This window comes from Hyla sarda, chromosome 5, assembly GCF_029499605.1.
Source record: "Hyla sarda isolate aHylSar1 chromosome 5, aHylSar1.hap1, whole genome shotgun sequence".
Lineage (NCBI taxonomy): Eukaryota > Metazoa > Chordata > Amphibia > Anura > Hylidae > Hyla > Hyla sarda.
The window spans coordinates 211,469,410-211,490,999 of NC_079193.1; the positions used below are offsets into that span (position 1 = coordinate 211,469,410).

Genomic DNA, 21,590 nt, shown 5'->3' on the forward strand with positions numbered 1-21,590 from the left:
ATGGTACCGTTAAAAACTTCAGATCACGGCGCAAAAAATGAGCCCTCATACCGCCCCATACACGGAAAAATAAAAAAGTTATAGGGGTCAGAAGATGACAATTTTAAACGTATAAATTTTTCTGCATGAAGTTATGATTTTTTCCAGAAGTGCGACAAATTCAAACCTGTATAAGTAGGGTATCATTTTAATCATATGGACCTACAGAATAAAGGTAAGGTGTCATTTTTACCGAAAAATGTACTACGTAGAAACGGAAGCCCCCAAAAGTTACAAAATGGCGTTTTTTTTTTTCAATTTTGTCTCACAAGGATTTTTTTTCCCGTTTCACCGTAGATTTTTGGGCACAATGACTGACGTCATTACAAAGTAGAATTGGTGGTGCAAAAAATAAGCCATCATATGGATTTTTAGATGCAAAATTGAAAGAGTTATGATTTTTTAAAGGCAAGGAGCAAAAAACGAAAATGCAAAAACGGAAAAAACCCCGGTCCTTAAGGGGTTAAGGCCAAAATGGGCTGAGTCCTTAAAGGGCTACTCCAGGGAACTAAACCCATAGGCCATCCTTTCCCTCACACCAACCTATGTATTTGTCTAAATATCATTCATTAGCTATATATAGCAGTTTAGCTCTTTCAGCTGTCACTTACAGGCAGGAAATGAGAGAAAAATGTAATTCTAAAATCCACCTTGACTTGGGGTAAACCCCTCATTGAGACTAGCCCCCCTCCCTTCTGGACAACACCACCTGATTTCTGTCTGATTTCTGTTTGAACTAGAGCACTGGCTGTACAGCCACACCTCCCTTCCCCCTCCCCTCCCTGTGTGAGGAAAACGGTGAAGATTCATAGTCACAACCGAGCACATAGCTGCTGTTTTTCTGCTGAAAATCTAATCACTGGCTCCTGCTATGCAGAGCACAGCATGGTTTATTGCTGGAGGAAGGATAGTATGAAAGAAAAGACACATACAGTGTGTGTGAGCTGCAGTGTAAGCCTGCACACAGATAGTGAAAGCAATTGGCTGGCAGCAATTACACAGAGCTGCACTGACTTCTGGAAATTGTAGTCTGTGCTCCAAACAAAGAAAAAGTATTTAGGAGTCATCAGGGGCCAAAGGAGATGCCAAAACCACATGGATAACTACAGGGGACACAGAACAGGTATTATGGTGGCTTTGGGGCATTTTTATTTTTCTTAACTTCCCTAGCGTACCCCTTTAAGGGGTTAAATGGACACTGTCTGGTTTAAAAACTTTTTATATGTTGTGCATCTTGGCAAAACATTAACCTTTCTAATATACTTCATTAGACAATTGTATTCCCTTTTTATATAAATCATTGCTTATAAAATCATGGCTTTATCCAAGCTGAAGCACAGGCATGGACAAAGTCCAGTAAGTGAAGGTGTGCTAGCACTCCTTTGTGCTATATCCTGTCTGATAGCACTCCTCTGTGCTCTCTCCTGTCTGATAGCACTCCTCTGTGCTCTCTCCTGTGATAGCACTCCTCTGTGCTCTCTCCTGTCTGATAGGACTCCTCTGTGCTCTCTCCTGTCTGATAGGACTCCTCTGTGCTCTCTCCTGTCTGATAGCACTCCTCTGTGCTCTCTCCTGTCTGATAGCACTCCTCTGTGCTCTCTCCTGTCTGATAGTACTCCTCTGTGCTCTCTCCTGTCTGATAGCACTCCTCTGTGCTCTCTCCTGTCTAATAGCACTCCTCTGTGCTCTCTCCTGTCTGATAGCACTCCTCTGTGCTCTCTCCTGTCTGATAGCACTCCTCTGTGCTCTCTCCTGTCTGATAGCACTCCTCTGTGCTCTCTCCTGTCTGATAGGACTCCTCTGTGCTCTCTCCTGTCTGATAGCACTCCTCTGTGCTCTCTCCTGTCTGATAGCACTCCTCTGTGCTCTCTCCTGTCTGATAGCACTCCTCTGTGCTCTCTCCTGTCTGATAGCACTCCTCTGTGCTCTCTCCTGTCTGATAGCACTCCTCTGTGCTCTCTCCTGTCTGATAGCACTCCTCTGTGCTCTCTCCTGTCTGATAGGACTCCTCTGTGCTCTCTCCTGTCTGATAGCACTCCTCTGTGCTCTCTCCTGTCTGATAGCACTCCTCTGTGCTCTCTCCTGTCTGATAGTACTCCTCTGTGCTCTCTCCTGTTTGATAGCACTCCTCTGTGCTCTCTCCTGTCTGATAGTACTCCTCTGTGCTCTCTCCTGTTTGATAGCACTCCTCTGTGCTCTCTCCTGTCTGATAGCACTCCTCTGTGCTCTCTCCTGTCTGATAGCACTCCTCTGTGCTCTCTCCTGTCTGATAGAACTGGGACCCCCCGCAATCTCCCTGCAGCACCCGCGTTATGTGCGTTTGGATAGGAGATAAAATGTCTAAAGCCGGAATACCCCTTTAACGCTATTCAAAAATTCTCCAAATCAGAGAAACCAGCATTTCGTTGCGTTGATTTTAACTTTTGACTGGTATTGTAAACTGGTCAGACAATATCGTAGTGCACACAGTTTTTACAGGCCCAGATAAATAGTAAAATAGTACTAAGTATGAAGAACTTATACATTTCTATTTTGCTGTTTTACAGGTTTAACCATATGTGGACACAATTGTCTTCTGACAGCAGAGTGGATATCTGCCAGCAAAATAGTTTGTCGGGTTGGACAAGACAAGAATGATAAAGGAGACATCATTGTTACAACAAAATCTGGAGGAAAGGGGACTTCAACTGTATTTTTCAAGTTGGTCAAGCCTGACAAAATTGGTAATTTATTTTTATCTGTCAAATTCCACTGTTTGCTGTAAAACTGTAAAATACACTTATCATGATGTCTGTATTTTTCTTTCTTTTATTTGTTTTACATTATTTGGCACTTCTTTTATTTTTGTCACTTGTGATTGTACACGGAATTATCTTATGTACAGGGAAAGGTTTGACACCTTATCCTTTGACTGCTTGTAGTCCATTTGTCACCTATCTAAGAGCTTGGCTGTCAAGTACTAGGCAAGCAATCCTTCACACAAGTAAAGGTCAATATAGCTAGGTAGCAAAATTGTCATTACATACAATGCTATAAGACAATATCCAAGAAGCAGTCAGAAATGCTGGCATTTTAAAGTTCACTGCCGAGATTCTTACTGTTTGTGACTATGAGGAGCATTTATCAAAACTGAACTTGCTTTTAGTTCAGTTTAGATAAGAAAAAGTTGCGGGCAAAGTGACGTCCGTGCGCCAAGTTTATCAAATGGCACATGGACGTTGATGAATGCCTGCTAAACTGCTCTGTTTAAATGTCGCAGAGCAGTGGCGGGCGTTAATACAGATGTTGTATGGAGACATATAGGGCAGGGTTGAATTGCCCTGTGAATTCTTCTATATCTGGGCTGTGTGACTTTTCTGCAACTTTTCGCAGAAAAGTTGCACATGATTAATTAGTGACCACTGCACAAAGTGATCTAAATCAGATCACTTTGTGGTCATCAAAAGTAAACAGTGTAATGAAATGTTGAAGGAAAAGTTGCACGGGACCAGCCTGCAACTTTTTCTGCCATAAATATAGACGAAAAAAGCTGTCTTAATTGTTTGATAAATTCCCCTCTATACCATATATACTCGAGTATTAGCCGACCCGAATATAAGCCGAGGCCCCTAATTTTACTCCAGAAACCCAGGAAAAGTTATTGACTTGACTATAAGCCTAGGGTGGGAAATACATCATCCCCCCATGTAATCATCCAGACCCCCGTCATCATCCCCCCCTTCATCATCACCGCCTGTCAATCCCTTCATCAGTGGCCTTCAACCTGCGGACCTCCAGATGTTGCAAAACTACAAGTCCGGGCATTCTGGGTGTTGTAGTTTTGAAACCTCTGGAGGTCCGCAGGTTGAAGACCACTGCAGCCCCCCCCCCCCTTTGTTTTGTACTCACCTCCCCTCGGCGGGAAGTTAGGGCCATTTATGCTGCAGGGACCGTCTGGTCGGGGTGGTTAGTCGTTGCAGGCTGTCCATTTTCACCGTGGGGGGGGGGGGGGGGCTCTTCTCCGCGCTTTGGGCCCGGACTAGTGCGTTGCCTTGACGACGACGCCCAGGGACGTTGCGCATGAATGTCCCTGTGCGTCGTTGCCAAAGCAACGTCACTACTCCGGGCCCGAAGCGCGGAGAAGAGGCCCCCCTGGTGAAAATGGACAGCCCGCAACGACTAACCATCCCCACCGGACGGTTCCTGCAGCATAGATGGCCCTGACCAGCTCACCCTAACTTCCCGCCGAGGGGAGGTGAGTACAAAACAAAAGGGGGATGATGACGATGGCTGCAGTGGTCTTCAACCTGCGGACCTCCAGAGGTTTCAAAACTACAACACCCAGCATGCCCGGACAGCCGATGGCTTTCCGGGCTTGCTGGGAGTTGTAATTTCGCAACATCTGGAGTTCCGCAGGTTGAAGACCACTGATGAAGGGATTGACAGGTGGAGAGTATAAGCCGAGGGAGAGTATAAGCCGAGGGAGGCGTTTTCAGCACGAAAAATCGTGCTGAAAAACTTGGCTTATACTCGAGTATATACGTTATATCTAAATGATGATCTAGAAGTTTGGACTTTTGGATTCTGTATTTACTGTGTAATGTTATAGATACCATACATGATATTGTTCCCCTATGTATTTGTTCACTTTACATTTGCATGTATGACGGGAAAGTTACACTAAACATATAGGCCCAGATTTATCAAACTGTGTGAGAGAAAATTTTTTTTTTGTTATTTAGCCACAGCAACCAATCACAGCTCAGCTAATGAACTGTGGTAAAGTGAAAGCTGAGCTGTGATTGGTTACTGTGGGAAAATCACTCCATTTTTTCTCTCACACAGTTTGATAAATCTCCCCCTTAGTGTTACACTAACCAAGTTAAGGCCAAAAGAGAAAGGTTGGTATACAGCAAGAAAAACAATATGGAAACTGTGCTATTCCGCAGAGCAGTACCTAATAGATTTTACAGTGGTACAACCTATGGCTGGCAGATGCTTTTCTGTGGCATTCAACCAAGGCCTTTTTTTTTAACTCATACACTGGAGATCAAAATTAGAGAACAACACACAATTTCCTAAATGTTAAGGTCATAGTGTAGTCCTATGTGAATATATCCTAACATGAGTAAAATAGCAGTATATTAAGCTTATTTCATAAATTGTATTTATTGTAAAGCACAGAATAAAAATGTAAATTAGATAATTAAAAAAGAACACTGATCAAAATTAGAGAACACTTTCAGATACCTGCAAGTTATTGGTGCTAATCTGGCAATTGGTGCCAATTTCCTTAATGATCTGACAAACCCTATTTAAAGGGGTACTCCGGTGGAAAACCTTTATTTTTTTATTTTTATTTTTTTAAATGAACTGGTGCCAGAAAGTTAAAAGGTTTGTTAATTACTTCTATTCAAAAATCTTAATCCTGTCAGTACTTTTTAGCAGCTGATTGCTACAGAGGAAAATCTTTATTTTTTTAATTTCTTTTTTGTGTTGTCCACAGTGCTCTCTGCTGACACCTGATGCCCGTATCAGGAACTGTCCAGAGCAGGAGAAAATCCCCATAGCAAACCTATGTTGCTCTGGACAGTTCCTGACAAGGACAGAGGTGTCAGCACAAAAAAGACAACACAAAAAATAAATTCAAAAAGTAAAGAAGATTTTTTAATAGAAGTAATTTACAAATCTGTTAAACTTTCTGGCACCAGTTCATTATTTTTTTTCCACCGGATTACCCGTTTAACTGGCAGCCTAACTTTCCAGTTTTCTACTCATTGGTGACAAAAAATGTAGAGGTCATTGTTTTCTGATGCTCCCCATCTGATTTTGTTGTTTTCTTGGGGGTATGTGTATTTTATAGGATGGGTCATTTTAATGGGAGTGCTATTTTTGTCATGTATCATTTTCAATAAAGATTCTGTATTGATAATATTACAGTGTCAATCTTTTGTAGGTTAGGAGCAGTAGAAATCTCTGCTCATTTTTGGCTAAGTAGTCAGGTGGGTGGTTTTACTTTGTGATGTACAGCTATTTGTGTATGTGTGCATATATAGAGCTGTCAATCACTGATTAGCACCTCCCCGGTGACTGCTTAGTCCAGAATAAGCAGAGATTTACATGAATAAATGATAAGTTATCCTAAAACTTTTCCCACAAATCTATATATCTGCTCTGCTCCTTCTGCTCTAAAACATGATGCCTGCATGTTATACGTGACTGGTTCCCTTTAAGAGGCATCTGGCTATGGTATTGTTGCCTAAAACAATAAATTGTGAAAGTGCACAGCAAACTGGATTGATTAGGAATGTGTTATGCATTATTTCACTTTTTCCTGTAGGTATTTTGGATGCGTCAGCAGTATGGGTAGAAGAAATGAATTATTATGATTTACGCACAGATAGGAATAAAGGGATATCTCCTCTATCTCAAAGACCTGCTAATCCCTTGGGTATCGACATCGACAGGTAAGACATCTTTTTATATAATCTGTAGCAAATGAACGTGGTCGTACCTTCCTTTTAAGTTAATGGCCCTTATTTACTAAGAGTGTTGTGTAGGTTTCTTTGTGGGTTTTAATTCCCTACAATTTTTTTCCACGGTATCTGCTAAGGTTTCCCTACATTTTCCACTTTCCCTATACTTTGCTTTTTTTACACATGTTCTGATCTGTGGGGTTTTCCTCAGCTCCAATCCACCACATTTTCTGTGGAAACCTTAGGAAATATGTTGGGTTTTTGACGGGAACACGCCCCCTTTCGGTGACCATGCCCCCTTTCCACGACGGCCACGCCCCTTTTTGGGGTTTTCTAAGTAAAATGGAGAGTTAGTCGAGTTTTTTTTATTTATTTTTTCAATTCTGGCGCACATTCTGGCGCAGACAGAATTTCTGGCCATAATCTGGCGCACAACCCGACAAAACATATCGGGTTTACAATATTAAAAGAGGGCCAATATGTTTGATGGTAGTGTTAGTGCAGTCTTTTGTTCTATGCTGGAAATGTAAAGTTTGCATTGTGATATTACCGAATGCCGAGTGGATGAGCATGAGGGAACCTACTCACCTGGTAACTGCTGAAGAGGTTGCTCCTTTTAAAGAGTGGGAAATCTAGTGCTTATAATACTTATTGTGCAAAACATATTTTATTATTTATAGGTCTCTAAGATATTAATGTCTGTAAATGTACTTCAGATGAAGGAATATAGGAATATTGGGGGAGATTTATCAAAACCTGTCTAGAAAAAAAGTTGCTGAGTTGCCCATAGCAACCAATCAGATCGCTTCTTTCATTTTTCAGAGGCCTCAGCAACTTTTCCTCTGGACAGGTATTGATAAATCTTCCCCATTGGGCTGACCTGTAAGTTAGTTTCTTTCTGAATCACATCCAGGTATTTGTAATGTAACCAACTTATAAAATAAAATGGCTAATAGTAAAGCACTTGTACTAATTAATCTTCTCTACAGCAAGAGGAGGCTTTGCGGGTGACCTAGTATAGCAATCTATCCATCCTCTAAGCTTTTGTATTTTCAACTGTATGTCATATGTTTAACAAGTGAATCACTTGTTGAAATGTAGCATGTAGTGTCCTGGCTGCATGCCACATCTCTTTGTGTCCTCCTGATTGTATCTCTGTGTGTACAGAGCCGTACATAACTGACTATATATACTTCCCGCAGACAAGAGGCTGACGTCAAGGTACGGCTTTCATTACACATCTGAGGTAAACATGGTATTGTTGAACATGAGGGTGTTACTATTTGCAGGTGGTTAAGTGTTTTGATCCTCTTTGGTCGTTTTTTTTTTTTTTTTTTTTCGTGTAATTTTGTGTTTTCGTTTTTTATTTTCTTGTTTATTTTTTGTTGTGATTTCCAAAATCACAGTAAAACTGCAATGTTGCCCCCTGACAAAGCTGCAAAATGTGACCAGTTCCTAAAAAAAGTTGCCCAATAAAACATAGTTTGTAGCATAAACACATGGTTTATGGGGTGAAAAAGAGACATCTATCCATCTAGTGCTTCAGCCTATTATATTACAATGTTGATCCAGAGGAAAACAAAAAAAATGAGGTTGAAGCCAGTTTTCCTCACCTTAGGAAAAGAAACATTCCTGACTCAAAATCACTTGATCAGCAGCCCTTCTCCAAATAACTATAACATGCAATATTTTTACATTCAAAAAATGTATATGGGCCCCTTTTGAACTCTTTTATTGAGTTCACCATAACCACTTCCTCTGGCAGAAAGATCCATAGTTTTAATGCTCTTACAGTAAAGAATCCCTTTTTATATTTAAACACAAACCTTCCTTCTTCTAGACAGAGGGGATGTCTCATCGTTATATATAGCTTCCTGGGTATGTATAGATCATGGAAGATATATCTGTTTTGTCCCATGATATATTTAAAATAGGCCTTTTATCTAAGGGTATAAAGTAAGGACATGACTTTATAGGGCTTTTGACCATGACTCTGTACATACCTCTCATTAGTTAATTGACCACCTTCGGTGCAAAGAAAAGAAATGTAAATTAGACATTGGTGCCAACTTGGTGTTCCCTTTGGCTCCTAGAGCCAGAACAGTTCACCCTCTAAACTATTTAGTTACTCCCTTGTCATTTGGGGATAGAGAATTTGACCAGTGCAAAGATGAGTGACTTACTGGTGAAGGGGAGGGAGGGACTAGCTGCTAGGAGTAAATGCCCATTGGGCTCTAATGCCCAATTTGCATATCTCTTCAAATCTCTGCACTGGAGGGGTCAGTTGACTAACGAGAGGTATTTACAGACTCAGGGTCAGAAGTCCTATACAGCCATGTCCTTACTTTATATCCTAAAAACCTACTGACAGGTCAATTTCAAAAATAGTCATTAGGTCGCCCCTCAGACATATTTTCGCTAAACCAAATAACCCTAACTTTCATAATCTTTCTTAGCACTGTTGTCCTCGCATTGCACTTATTACTCTTGTTGCTGCTTTTAAACTTGCTGAAGATCACTGTATCACTTTCTTTTGTGCACTAATAGCCAAAAATGTACTTTATTTTAAATGTGTTATCCGGCCAGTGTTTTGTAGTACCATGTTCTAATTATGTGGATGTGTTCCTCTTTCATGGACCACATGATCTTATTTGCCTTGTCAGCAGCTGCCTGACACTGGTTGCTATGGTTCAATTTACTGTTAAGAGTTATCCAGGAATAGAAAAACAGAGCTTATTTCTTTCAAAAACTGCACCAATCCTATTCTCAGGTTGTGTGTGGTATTACAACTTTGCTACATTCACTTCAATGGTACTTTGCTGGAATACCACTAACAACATGGGGACAGGTGTGGTGCTGACAGTTGTTTTTCTTATCCTGGATAACTCCTTTAACTAAATTTTTAAAGTCCGTTTTCATTTCAGTTTTACCTAGTTTTTTCACATTTAATAAGTAATGTTTGCATGTGTTTTAGTTTCCTATGTGCACCCCCTTACGTTTGTCAGTGTTAAAACTCATTCACCACTAAAATAAATTTTTGTTTAAGCAAACATATCAAATTGAAAAGGCAGTCTTTTCGGCAGGCTGTTTTATAGAGCAACTGCTGAATTAATTGATATCTTTTTTTTGTATGAAAGTCAAGAATATAACGGGGGTTAAAGACAAGGTGATTCCATACACCCTATGAATTAGGAGTAGCACATCGTTCCAAAAAGAGACAAGGTGGGGACAATCCCACATCATATGTATTAGATGAGAATTTAATTGACCGCACCTAGGGCATGCAGAGTCAGCTCTTATACCAATTCTATGCAGTAGTGCTGGTGTCTTGTATACCCTATGCAACAGATATAACTGAGACAATCGATTTGCCTCTGAGAGAGACAAATAAGGAGTTAGGGCCAGAACAGTAGACCAGTCATCATCAGACAAGGGACCCAAATCTGTTTCCCATTTACCTCGCACTAACAGAGGGAAGCCATCATGATAGGAGCCCAGTAGTTCCCGGTATAAGCAGGAAATGACTCCCTCTTAGTAACCACCGACTCCAGAACTGCGTTTTATTGGCTATCCAGCGAGCCCGACCTACCCTGCACCTCATACACATGTCGTATTTGAGTGAGGTAGTCCGAACTCAGTCTGAAGGTCCCCAAACGATCTTACCACCCCCTCAGTACACAGTTGATTAAGAACATACTGCCCCTTCGACTCCCAAAACACAGCATCATGAAAGGTAAAAAATTCCTGCAGCCCTGGGTTATGCCATAGAGGAGTAATTTTTGTGCAGCCCGCCAATCCCAGAATACTTTTGGCCCACCCCCACAATTTGCAGAGTAATCTAGTGGTAGGAGAGTCATCCGGAGACCTAGTAAGTGCTCCAATTTCTTGAATGTGCAATGGGACCCTCCCACCATATTTGGCCATAAACAGCTTACCCACTGGACCAGCAGTAGCCGTTCCCGCCCATCCCCTAATCTGGTGTAATTGGGAAGCAAGGTAGTATATCCACAGGTTAGGAAGAGCCAGCCCACCAGAGGACTTACTCCTCTGCAAAGTTTCTACCTGTATCCTGGCCGGTTTCCCCCCCCCCCAGACAAGCAGCCAAAATAGTTGCTGTATTCTGTGAAAATGAACCACCGCAATCCATACCGGGGAGTTTTGTAGAGCATATAAAAGCTGAGGCATCAACACCATCTTCACTAAATTAGTACGTCCAACAACCGACAGGGGTAACTTATTCCAGATTGCAACCTTTTGTGCACTCTTATCAAGAAGAGGAATCAGATTACACTGCACATAGTCATGTACCGAGGAAGTCACCTGAATCCCCAAATACTTAAATTGGGAAACAACCTGGATATTAGAGATTAAACAATTTTATAACTTAAAATCGTATGAAATCGTATATAAAGTCGGATCCATTGACCTCCATAAAAAAATCGGATCCATTACACTCATCCGATTTGATCCGCGTCTGATTTCACACGATTTTTGTTCAGGTCTGAAATCGTGGTCAAACCCATTTCAGACCCGGACAAATATCGTGTGAAATCAGATGCGAATCAAATCGAATGAGTGTAATTGATCCGATTTTTTTAATGGAGGTCAATGGATCTGACTTTATATACGATTTTAAGTTATAAAATCGTGTACTCAAGTCAGATGGAGAAATCGTGATGTGAACGCTGCCTAAGTTGAACTGTGTTTTGTTCAGTTTTGCTGTTTGTTGTCATCAGTGCATATTAAAAAGTCTTGTTACATTTACAAGACTTTGTCACAAGACAACAGAACAGATTCTGTGTAGCCGATAGGCTGGCATTTTCCTAGGGCTAACCACTTACATTTTTACTTTCGCTTTGGCAGCAGCACTGTTCATTCTATTCATTCATTTTAAATTTGGTGCCTAAATGCCTGAACGGAGCGCCATTTTCCCCACCGTATATAACAAGGCAATAAGACACGTAGCTTCATACCCTTTCTCCACAGCACCTGTCTTGAAAATTGTGCTCCATCCAGGCATTTTCATGGCAAATGTTAAATTCTTGTTATTTAAAAAAATTACGCACAGTCATTTGTAAGAAGCAAAAAAATTGAATGGCTGCTTTAAACCAAATAATTTAGTAAACCGAGCTATATATAGTTTTAAAACAAATTAAGTACTTTTGTATACTTTTTTGTCAACTATTTTTGGTTGAAATTAAAAGTTTAGTTCTTTGCAAAAAAATAAATAAATATATATATAGATATTATATAGTACATTTTAGCTGTATTAGTATATATATATATATATTTATTTATATAAAGTAATACTTAAAAAATTACTTAAGGATATACATAAACACATACACACACACACACACACACACACACACATATATATAATCATTTTATTTAGTTAGTTTTTGCAAACTTCCCCAAAAAATTTTTGCATCAACTTCAAATAGGGTTACCTAAGAAATTACATAAAAGCTGGGTATCCACATAAACCCTGTCCAGTGCTTAAAATATCCAGCCTACAAAAATAACACACTATAGGACAAAAATAAATATATACAACTTTATACTTAGTATGTCACATCAGATACATTTAAAAAAATATATATAAATAAGTACAAGCTCAAGTTTATGTCCACCAAAAAATAACAAAAAAATGCAAGTTTTGAACAATTATATATAATCTTTCGTCCGTTTGGATAACTGTGGTCCATTGGAACACGTTTATGGCACGTGTGAGTCCAAATGATTCACATTGTGCATATTACTGATGAACATTTGGCACACCGATAATTTCAAATCACCTACTCCTTCCAAGACGTGACTCGGATTACCCAAGCCGTATTTCGAATTTACATGGTATACATGAGGCAAACTCTTAATCCCTTTTTGATTTTGCTTATGCTGAGCTGAATGGAAGCACATTCAGAAAATCTATTTTCCTCTATTTCACTTTGAAACTGATGAACAGAAATAGTTTAAAAACAGTGCGGTTTCTCCCCAGCGTGGCCAAGCGAAATCAAATACACAGATATTCTTCTGATGAATGTCTTAAAATAAAAGCCAAGGAAACACCCTGCTTGAAGGTAAAGGAGCCTTTAGTCATTTGAAGGGGAATGTTTATGTAAAATGTCCCATAGCTGACTGATAGAAAATCCATTGGGAATGCAGGACAGTGCATTTGTAGACTAGCTGGGTGGCCCAGGTCTGGGGATCTCAACCTTAACTCTTCCCAGTGCAGTCCTCAGTGGTGTTTTATTGTTTTAATTTGTCCACATGCTGCTTTTTTTTTTTTTTTGGGGTCTGCGAGACTGCGAAGGCGCCCACAGCTCTCTTTACACAGTATTGTATATTTAAATGTATCTAATATTGTTTTAAATAATATAAATACACTTTTTCTTTAAATTTAGTTTTTTAAATAACATATCACCAAGTAGTTGATTTGGCACGTAAATATCGGTGTTGCCTTTTTCTTTGTCATTCTTTTTTTCTTTCGTGCTTTTTAGAGTTTATTTTGTGACAGATTTATTAAATGTTGCGAGGCGTAATTCTTTTTGATCCAAGCACGTAAGGAGGTTTTCAGGGACTTTTAACATTGTTTGTGTCACTTAGGGTACGTTCACACGTGAGTACTGTGCTGCAGGTTTTCACAGCAGTAAATCTGCAGCAAAATAAGCCCATGTGAATATACCTTTAGGATAGGTCCTTAAAACCCCAAAAGATGAACTTATTAAAGGGGCCTAAGCAGTCTGTAAATTCTTTAAAGGGGTATTCCAGGCAAAAACTTTTTTTATATATCAACTGGCTCCGGAAAGTTAAACAGATTTGTAAATTACTTCTATTAAAAAATCTTAATCCTTCCAATAGTTATTAGCTTCTGAAGTTGAGTTGCTGTTTTCTGTCTAACTGCTTTCTGATGACTCACGTCCCGGGAGCTGTGCAGTTCCTATGGGGATATTCTCCCATCATGCACAGCTCCCGGGACGTAACATCATCATTGAGCAGTTAGACAGAAAACTTTAGAAGCTAATAACTATTGGAAGGATTAAGATTTTTTAATAGAAGTAATTTACAAATCTGTTTAACTTTCCGGAGCCAGTTGATATATAAAAAAAAGTTTTTGCCTGGAATACCCCTTTAACTTTCGTTGCAAGTCACAGCTCCGTAAACTGTAATGCCTGTGCTTGGTACGACTCCTATCTCAGTCTCATTCACTTAAAGGGGTACTCCCCTGAAAAACATTTTTTCTTAAATCAACTGGTGCCAGAAAGTTAAACAGATTTGTAAATTACTTCTATAAAAAAAAAATCTTAATCCTTCCAGTACTTATCAGCTGCTTTATACTCCACAGGAAGTTCTTTTTTTTTATTTCCTTTCTGTCTGTCCACAGTGCTCTCTGCTGACACCTTTCACCATTTTAGGAACTGTCCAGAGTAGGAGCAAATCCTCATAGCAAACCTATCCTGCTCCAGGCAGTTCTTAAAATGGACAGAGGTGTCAGCAGAGGGCACTGTGGTCAGCCAGAAAGGAAATTCAAAAAGAAAAGAACTTCCTGTGGAGCATATAACAGATGTACAGGAAGGATTAAGATTTTTTAATAGAAGTAATTTACAAATCTGTTTAACTTTCTGGCACCAGTTGATTAAAAAAAAAAAAAAATTTTTTCCAGGAGGGTAACCATTTAAACAAAACTGAGCTCTGATCAGCTGCAGTACCAGGCACAGCCATTGCAGGATGTACTGCACTGGTAAACAACGAAGGGATGAGGGGAAAACTATGCATCAAACTACCAAAAAAACCTTGAATAAACTCTAATACAGCGTAGTTATACAGATATATCATACCCAAAATTACTCATATTACACTCCCCAAATTGGGCTTTTATTTGAGGCTCATTAAATACTCCCATGGGAACAAAAATGATTAAATAATGAATGACTACATTCAGACATATATCCATTTAGTCTTCATGAGTTTATAGGTCAGTCATATGCTCAAAATATTTTTGGGGTTCTAGAATGAATAATAAGAATATTTTTACTAAAAAATGTTTCTCCCATTTGACTTGTAAGTTCTGGGGATCCCACTCTTATGTATCGTGAGAAAATAAAGAATTAGACAACCTCCTCATAGGGAACCTGTCATACCTGTCGTCATTAGACCTTCTATATGCAAGATGGGACTTGGATTACCAAAGCCAGATTTGGAGTTTACATTGTATACATGAGGCAAACTCTTACACACCAGGGGCACACTGTGGCAACTGCTCAGGGACAGAGCTCCATGTACCCGGGGCAGGCTCTAGCAGCATCGTCCCTATTTGAGTATAGTCAGTAGATAATACATGATCAGTCTTAGGGCCATCTATTCTCCAAAGTAGACTTTTGTAAGAAGTGAAGAAATATATTTGCATCTGCATCAACGGACTAATATGGCTACTCAAATTTACTACATGAGAAAAAGATAAAGACCTGAGGATTTTCTACAATGTGTGTCACGATGCCGGCTGGCAGGTAGTGGATCCTCTGTGCCAGAGAGGGATTGGCGAGGACCGTGCTAGTGGACCGGTTCTAAGCCACTACTGGTTTTCACCAGAGCCCGCCGCAAAGCGGGATGGTCTTGCTGCGGCGGTAGTGACCAGGTCGTATCCACTAGCAACGGCTCACCTCTCTGGCTGCTGAAGATAGGCGCGGTACAAGGGAGTAGGCAGAAGCAAGGTCGGACGTAGCAGAAGGTCGGGGCAGGCAGCAAGGATCGTAGTCAGGGGCAACGGCAGAAGGTCAGGAAACACAGGCAAGGAACACACAAGGAACGCTTTCACTGGCACTAAGGCAACAAGATCCGGCAAGGGAGTGCAAGGGAAGTGAGGTAATATAGGGAAGTGCACAGGTGATTACCCTAATTGGAACCACTGCGCCAATCAGCGGCGCAGTGGCCCTTTAAATCGCAGAGACCCGGCGCGCGCGCGCCCTAGGGAGCGGGGCCGCGCGCGCCGGGACAGAACAGACGGGGAGCGAGTCAGGTAGGGGAGCCGGGGTGCGCATCGCGAGCGGGCGCTACCCGCATCGCGAATCGCATCCCGGCTGGCAGCGGGATCGCAGCGCCCCGGGTCAGAGGACGTGACCGGAGCGCTGCAGCGGAGAGAGTGAAGCGAGCGCTCCGGGGAGGAGCGGGGACCCGGAGCGCTCGGCGTAACAGTACCCCCCCCCTTGGGTCTCCCCCTCTTCTTGGAGCCTGAGAACCTGAGGAGCAGACTTTTGTCAAGGATGTTGTCCTCAGGTTCCCAGGATCTCTCTTCAGGACCACAACCCTCCCAGTCTACTAAAAAAAAATTTTTCCCTCTGACCTTTTTGGCAGCCAAAATTTCCTTGACCGAGAAGACGTCCGAGGAGCCGGAAACAGGAGTGGGAGGAACAGATTTGGGAGAAAAACGGTTGAGGATGAGTGGTTTGAGAAGAGAGACGTGAAAGGCATTAGGGATACGAAGAGAAGGAGGAAGAAGAAGTTTATAAGAGACAGGATTAATTTGACACAAAATTTTGAAAGGACCAAGATAGCGTGGTCCCAACTTGTAGCTAGGGACACGGAAGCGGACATATTTAGCGGAGAGCCATACCTTGTCTCCAGGGGAAAAAACGGGGGGAGCTCTTCTTTTCTTATCCGCGAACCTCTTCATGCGTGAAGAAGCCTGTAAGAGAGAATTTTGGGTCTCTCTCCATATAATGGAAAGGTCACGAGAAATTTCATCCACAGCGGGCAGACCAGAGGGCAAGGGGGTAGGGAGGGGGGGAAGAGGGTGACGGCCGTACACCACGAAAAATGGGGATTTGGAGGAAGATTCAGAGACCCTGAAGTTATACGAGAATTCGGCCCATGGAAGGAGATCTGCCCAGTCATCCTGGCGGGAGGAAACAAAATGTCGCAAATAATCACCCAAGATCTGGTTAATTCTTTCTACTTGTCCATTGGACTGGGGATGATATGCAGAGGAAAAATTTTATTTAATCTTGAGTTGTTTACAGAGAGCCCTCCAGAATTTAGACACGAATTGGACACCTCTATCCGAGACAATCTGCGTAGGCAACCCGTGAAGACGAAAAATGTGTACAAAAAATTGTTTAGCCAACTGAGGCGCAGAAGGAAGACCAGGAAGAGGGATGAAATGTGCCATTTTGGAGAATCGATCAACGACCACCCAAATAACAGTGTTGCCACGGGAAGGGGGTAAATCAGTAATAAAATCCATACCAATCAGAGACCAAGGCTGTTCGGGGACAGGCAGAGGATGAAGAAAACCAGCGGGCTTCTGGCGAGGAGTCTTATCCCGGGCACAGATAGTGCAGGCTCGCACAAAGTCCCCAACATCCGTCTCCAGAGTCGGCCACCAATAGAAGCGGGAGATGAGTTGCACAGATTTCTTGATGCCCGCATGACCTGCGAGATGGGAGGAGTGACCCCATTTGAGGATTCCGAGGCGTTGGCGTGGAGAAACAAAGGTCTTCCCTGGAGGAGTCTGCCTGATGGAGGCAGGAGAAGTGGAGATCAGGCAGTCAGGTGGAATGATGTGTTGCGGAGGGAGATCAACTTCTGAGGCATCCGAGGAACGAGAGAGAGCATCGGCCCTAATGTTCTTATCGGCAGGACGAAAGTGAATCTCAAAATTAAATCGGGCAAAGAACAGAGACCACCGGGCCTGGCGAGGATTCAGCCGTTGGGCAGACTGGAGGTAGGAGAGGTTCTTGTGGTCGGTGTAGATAATAACAGGAGAACTTGATCCCTCCAGCAGATGCCTCCATTCCTCAAGTGCTAGTTTAATGGCTAGAAGCTCTCGATCCCCGATGGAGTAGTTCCTCTCCGCTGGAGAGAAGGTCCTAGAGAAAAAACCACAAGTGACAGCATGCCCGGAAGAATTTTTTTGTAGAAGAACAACTCCAGCTCCCACTGAGGAGGCATCAACCTCCAATAGGAAGGGTTTGGAAGGGTCAGGTCTGGAGAGGACGGGAGCCGAAGAAAAGGCAGACTTGAGTCGTTTAAAGGCGTCTTCTGCTTGAGGAGGCCAGGACTTGGGATCAGCACTTTTTTTGGTTAAAGCCACGATAGGAGCCACAATGGTAGAAAAATGTGGAATAAATTGCCTGTAATAATTGGCGAACCCCAAAAAGCGTTGGATAGCACGGAGTCCGGAGGGGCGTGGCCAATCTAAGACGGCAGAGAGTTTGTCTGGATCCATCTGTAGTCCCTGGCCAGAGACCAAATATCCTAGAAAAGGAAGAGATTGGCATTCAAACAGACATTTCTCAATTTTGGCATAGAGTTGGTTGTCACGAAGTCTCTGAAGAACCATACGGACATGCTGGCGGTGTTCTTCTAGATTGGCAGAAAAAATTAGGATATCGTCCAGATATACAACAACACAGGAGTATAACAGATCACGAAAAATTTCATTGACAAAGTCTTGGAAGACGGCAGGGGCGTTGCACAGTCCAAAGGGCATGACCAGATACTCAAAGTGTCCATCTCTGGTGTTAAATGCCGTTTTCCACTCGTCCCCCTCTCTGATGCGGATGAGGTTATAGGCGCCTCTTAAGTCCAATTTAGTGAAGATGTGGGCACCTTGGAGGCGATCAAAGAGTTCAGAGATGAGGGGTAAGGGGTAGCGGTTCTTAACCGTGATTTTATTAAGACCGCGGTAGTCAATGCAAGGACGTAGGGAGCCATCTTTTTTGGACACAAAGAAAAATCCGGCTCCGGCAGGAGAGGAGGATTTACGGATAAAGCCCTTCTTTAGATTCTCCTGGACGTATTCGGACATGGCAAGAGTCTCTGGGGCAGAGAGAGGATAAATTCTGCCCCGGGGTGGAGTAGTGCCCGGGAGGAGGTCGATAGGGCAATCATAAGGCCTGTGAGGAGGTAGTGTCTCAGCTTGTTTTTTGCAGAAAACATCCGCGAAGTCCATATAGGCCTTAGGGAGACCGGTTACTGGAGGAACCACAGAGTTACGGCAAGGGTTACTGGGAACCGGTTTTAGACAGTTCTTGGAACAAGAGGACCCCCAACTCTTGATCTCCCCAGTGGACCAATCCAGGGTAGGGGAATGAAGTTGAAGCCAGGGAAGTCCAAGGAGAATTTCCGAGGTGCAATTGGGGAGGACCAAAAGTTCAATCCTCTCATGATGAGATCCGATGCTCATAAGAAGGGGCTCCGTGCGGAAACGTATGGTACAGTCCAATCTTTCATTATTTACACAATTGATGTAGAGGGGTCTGGCGAGACTGGTCACCGGAATGTTGAACCTGTTGACGAGAGAGGCCAAAATAAAATTTCCTGCAGATCCAGAGTCCAAGAAGGCCACAGCAGGGAAGGAGAAGGCAGAGGCAGACATCCGCACAGGCACAGTAAGACGTGGAGAAGCAGAGTAGACATCAAGGACTGTCTCACCTTTGTGCGGAGTCAGCGTGCGTCTTTCCAGGCGGGGAGGACGGATAGGACAATCCCTCAGGAAGTGTTCGGTACTAGCACAGTACAGGCAGAGGTTCTCCATACGGCGTCGTGTCCTCTCTTGAGGTGTCAGGCGAGACCGGTCGACCTGCATAGCCTCCACGGCGGGAGGCATAGGAACAGATTGCAGGGGACCAGAGGAGAGAGGAGTCGAGGAGACGAAACGCCTCGTGCGAACAGAGTCCATATCTTGGCGGAGTTCCTGGCGCCTTTCAGAAAAACGCATGTCAATGCGAGTGGCTAGGTGAATGAGTTCATGTAGATTAGCAGGGATTTCTCGTGCGGCCAGAACATCTTTAATGTTGCTGGATAGGCCTTTTTTGAAGGTCGCGCAGAGGGCCTCATTATTCCAGGACAATTCTGAAGCAAGTGTACGGAATTGTACGGCATACTCGCCAACGGAAGAATTACCCTGGACCAGGTTCAACAGGGCAGTCTCAGCAGAAGAGGCTCGGGCAGGTTCCTCAAAGACACTTCGGATTTCCGAGAAGAAGGAGTGTACAGAGGCAGTGACGGGGTCATTGCGGTCCCAGAGCGGTGTGGCCCATGACAGGGCTTTTCCGGACAGAAGACTGACTACGAAAGCCACCTTAGACCTTTCAGTGGGAAACAGGTCCGACATCATCTCCAGATGCAGGGAACATTGGGAAAGAAAGCCACGGCAAAACTTAGAGTCCCCATCAAATTTATCCGGCAAGGATAAGCGTATCCCAGGAGCGGCCACTCGCTGCGGAGGAGGTGCAGGAGCTGGCGGAGGAGATGACTGCTGAAGCTGTGGTAGTAACTGTTGTAGCATAACGGTCAGTTGAGACAGCTGTTGGCCTTGTTGCGCTATCTGTTGTGACTGCTGGGCGACCACCGTGGTGAGGTCAGCGACAACTGGCAGAGGAACTTCAGCGGGATCCATGGCCGGATCTACTGTCACGATGCCGGCTGGCAGGTAGTGGATCCTCTGTGCCAGAGAGGGATTGGCGAGGACCGTGCTAGCGGACCGGTTCTAAGCCACTACTGGTTTTCACCAGAGCCCGCCGCAAAGCGGGATGGTCTTGCTGCGGCGGTAGTGACCAGGTCGTATCCACTAGCAACGGCTCACCTCTCTGGCTGCTGAAGATAGGCGCGGTACAAGGGAGTAGGCAGAAGCAAGGTCGGACGTAGCAGAAGGTCGGGGCAGGCAGCAAGGATCGTAGTCAGGGGCAACGGCAGAAGGTCAGGAAACACAGGCAAGGAACACACAAGGAACGCTTTCACTGGCACTAAGGCAACAAGATCCGGCAAGGGAGTGCAAGGGAAGTGAGGTAATATAGGGAAGTGCACAGGTGATTACCCTAATTGGAACCACTGCGCCAATCAGCGGCGCAGTGGCCCTTTAAATCGCAGAGACCCGGCGCGCGCGCGCCCTAGGGAGCGGGGCCGCGCGCGCCGGGACAGAACAGACGGGGAGCGAGTCAGGTAGGGGAGCCGGGGTGCGCATCGCGAGCGGGCGCTACCCGCATCGCGAATCGCATCCCGGCTGGCAGCGGGATCGCAGCGCCCCGGGTCAGAGGACGTGACCGGAGCGCTGCAGCGGAGAGAGTGAAGCGAGCGCTCCGGGGAGGAGCGGGGACCCGGAGCGCTCGGCGTAACAGTGTGTTTGTGTAGATAATAGCTTTCAGGCTGGGTAATGGAGTAGATATGTAGGTAGGCATCAACAGCCCGTCAAAAAATAAAGGATGCCGGCGTATACCGTAGCTTACTGCTGAAGCCCTTTTAGTTCAATGGTCCGAATGTGGTCAGCTAGTGATTTTCATTTGGGGTATTTCCCATGTGTGTATATGTTTATTTAGTGGGGCTCCCTAGATCATGCTTTGAGGATGCCAATTTATACTTATGACAGACTTTATAAATACAGTGTGATCCCAGCCTTTGTCTGACGTTCAGGCTGCACAGGATTGTGCTATATACAGTATATGGACAGAAATATTGTGCTCCACCTCTTTATCATTCAATTCATGTGTTTTCATTGGTACAAGTGTATAATATCAAGCATCTAACCATGCAGTCTGGGACCCTTATGGCATGGGTTTCTATGGCCGGGCAGCTACATGCAAGCCTCACATCACCAAGCACAATACCAAGCATCAGATAGTGGTGAAAGTACACCACCACTGGATTCTGGGCCAGTGGAAATGAGTTTCATGGAGTGACCACACTTCTTTCTGTCAGTCTGATGGATGAGTCTGGATTTGGTAAATGCCAGGAGAACGTTACCTGCCTGACTGCATTATGCCAAATCTATAGTTTGGTGGAGGAGGAATAATGTTATGGGGGTGTTTTCCAAGGGTTGGTAACAAAGTTCTTAGTTCCAATCAAAGAACATCATAATGCTTCACGAGTTCCGAACGCTGGAGTTGGCGCCGGGAGCTCGTGACGTCATAGCACCGCCCCCTCACAATGTCACTACCTGCCCTCTCAATGCAAGTCTATGGGAGGGGGCTTGACAGTCGTCACGCCCCTTCCCATAGACTTGCATTGAGGGGGCGGGGCGTGATGTCATGAGGGGGCAGGGCTATGGCTTCACGAGCTCCCGACTCAAGCATTCGGAACAGTTTGTTCCAAACGCTGAGC

General features: G+C 43.7%; 1 protein-coding gene across 2 annotated transcripts in view; it reads left to right on the top strand.

The window, feature by feature from the left end:
- Positions 1–21,590, top strand: part of EXOC2 (exocyst complex component 2) — a 205,997-nt gene that overhangs the window by 21,269 nt on the left and 163,138 nt on the right. For both annotated transcript variants that reach the window (XM_056521044.1, XM_056521045.1), the window contains exons 2-3: positions 2,586–2,762; positions 6,359–6,485. In XM_056521044.1, coding sequence (XP_056377019.1) covers positions 2,586–2,762; positions 6,359–6,485 — 304 coding nt within the window. The remainder of the gene's footprint in view (positions 1–2,585; positions 2,763–6,358; positions 6,486–21,590) is intronic.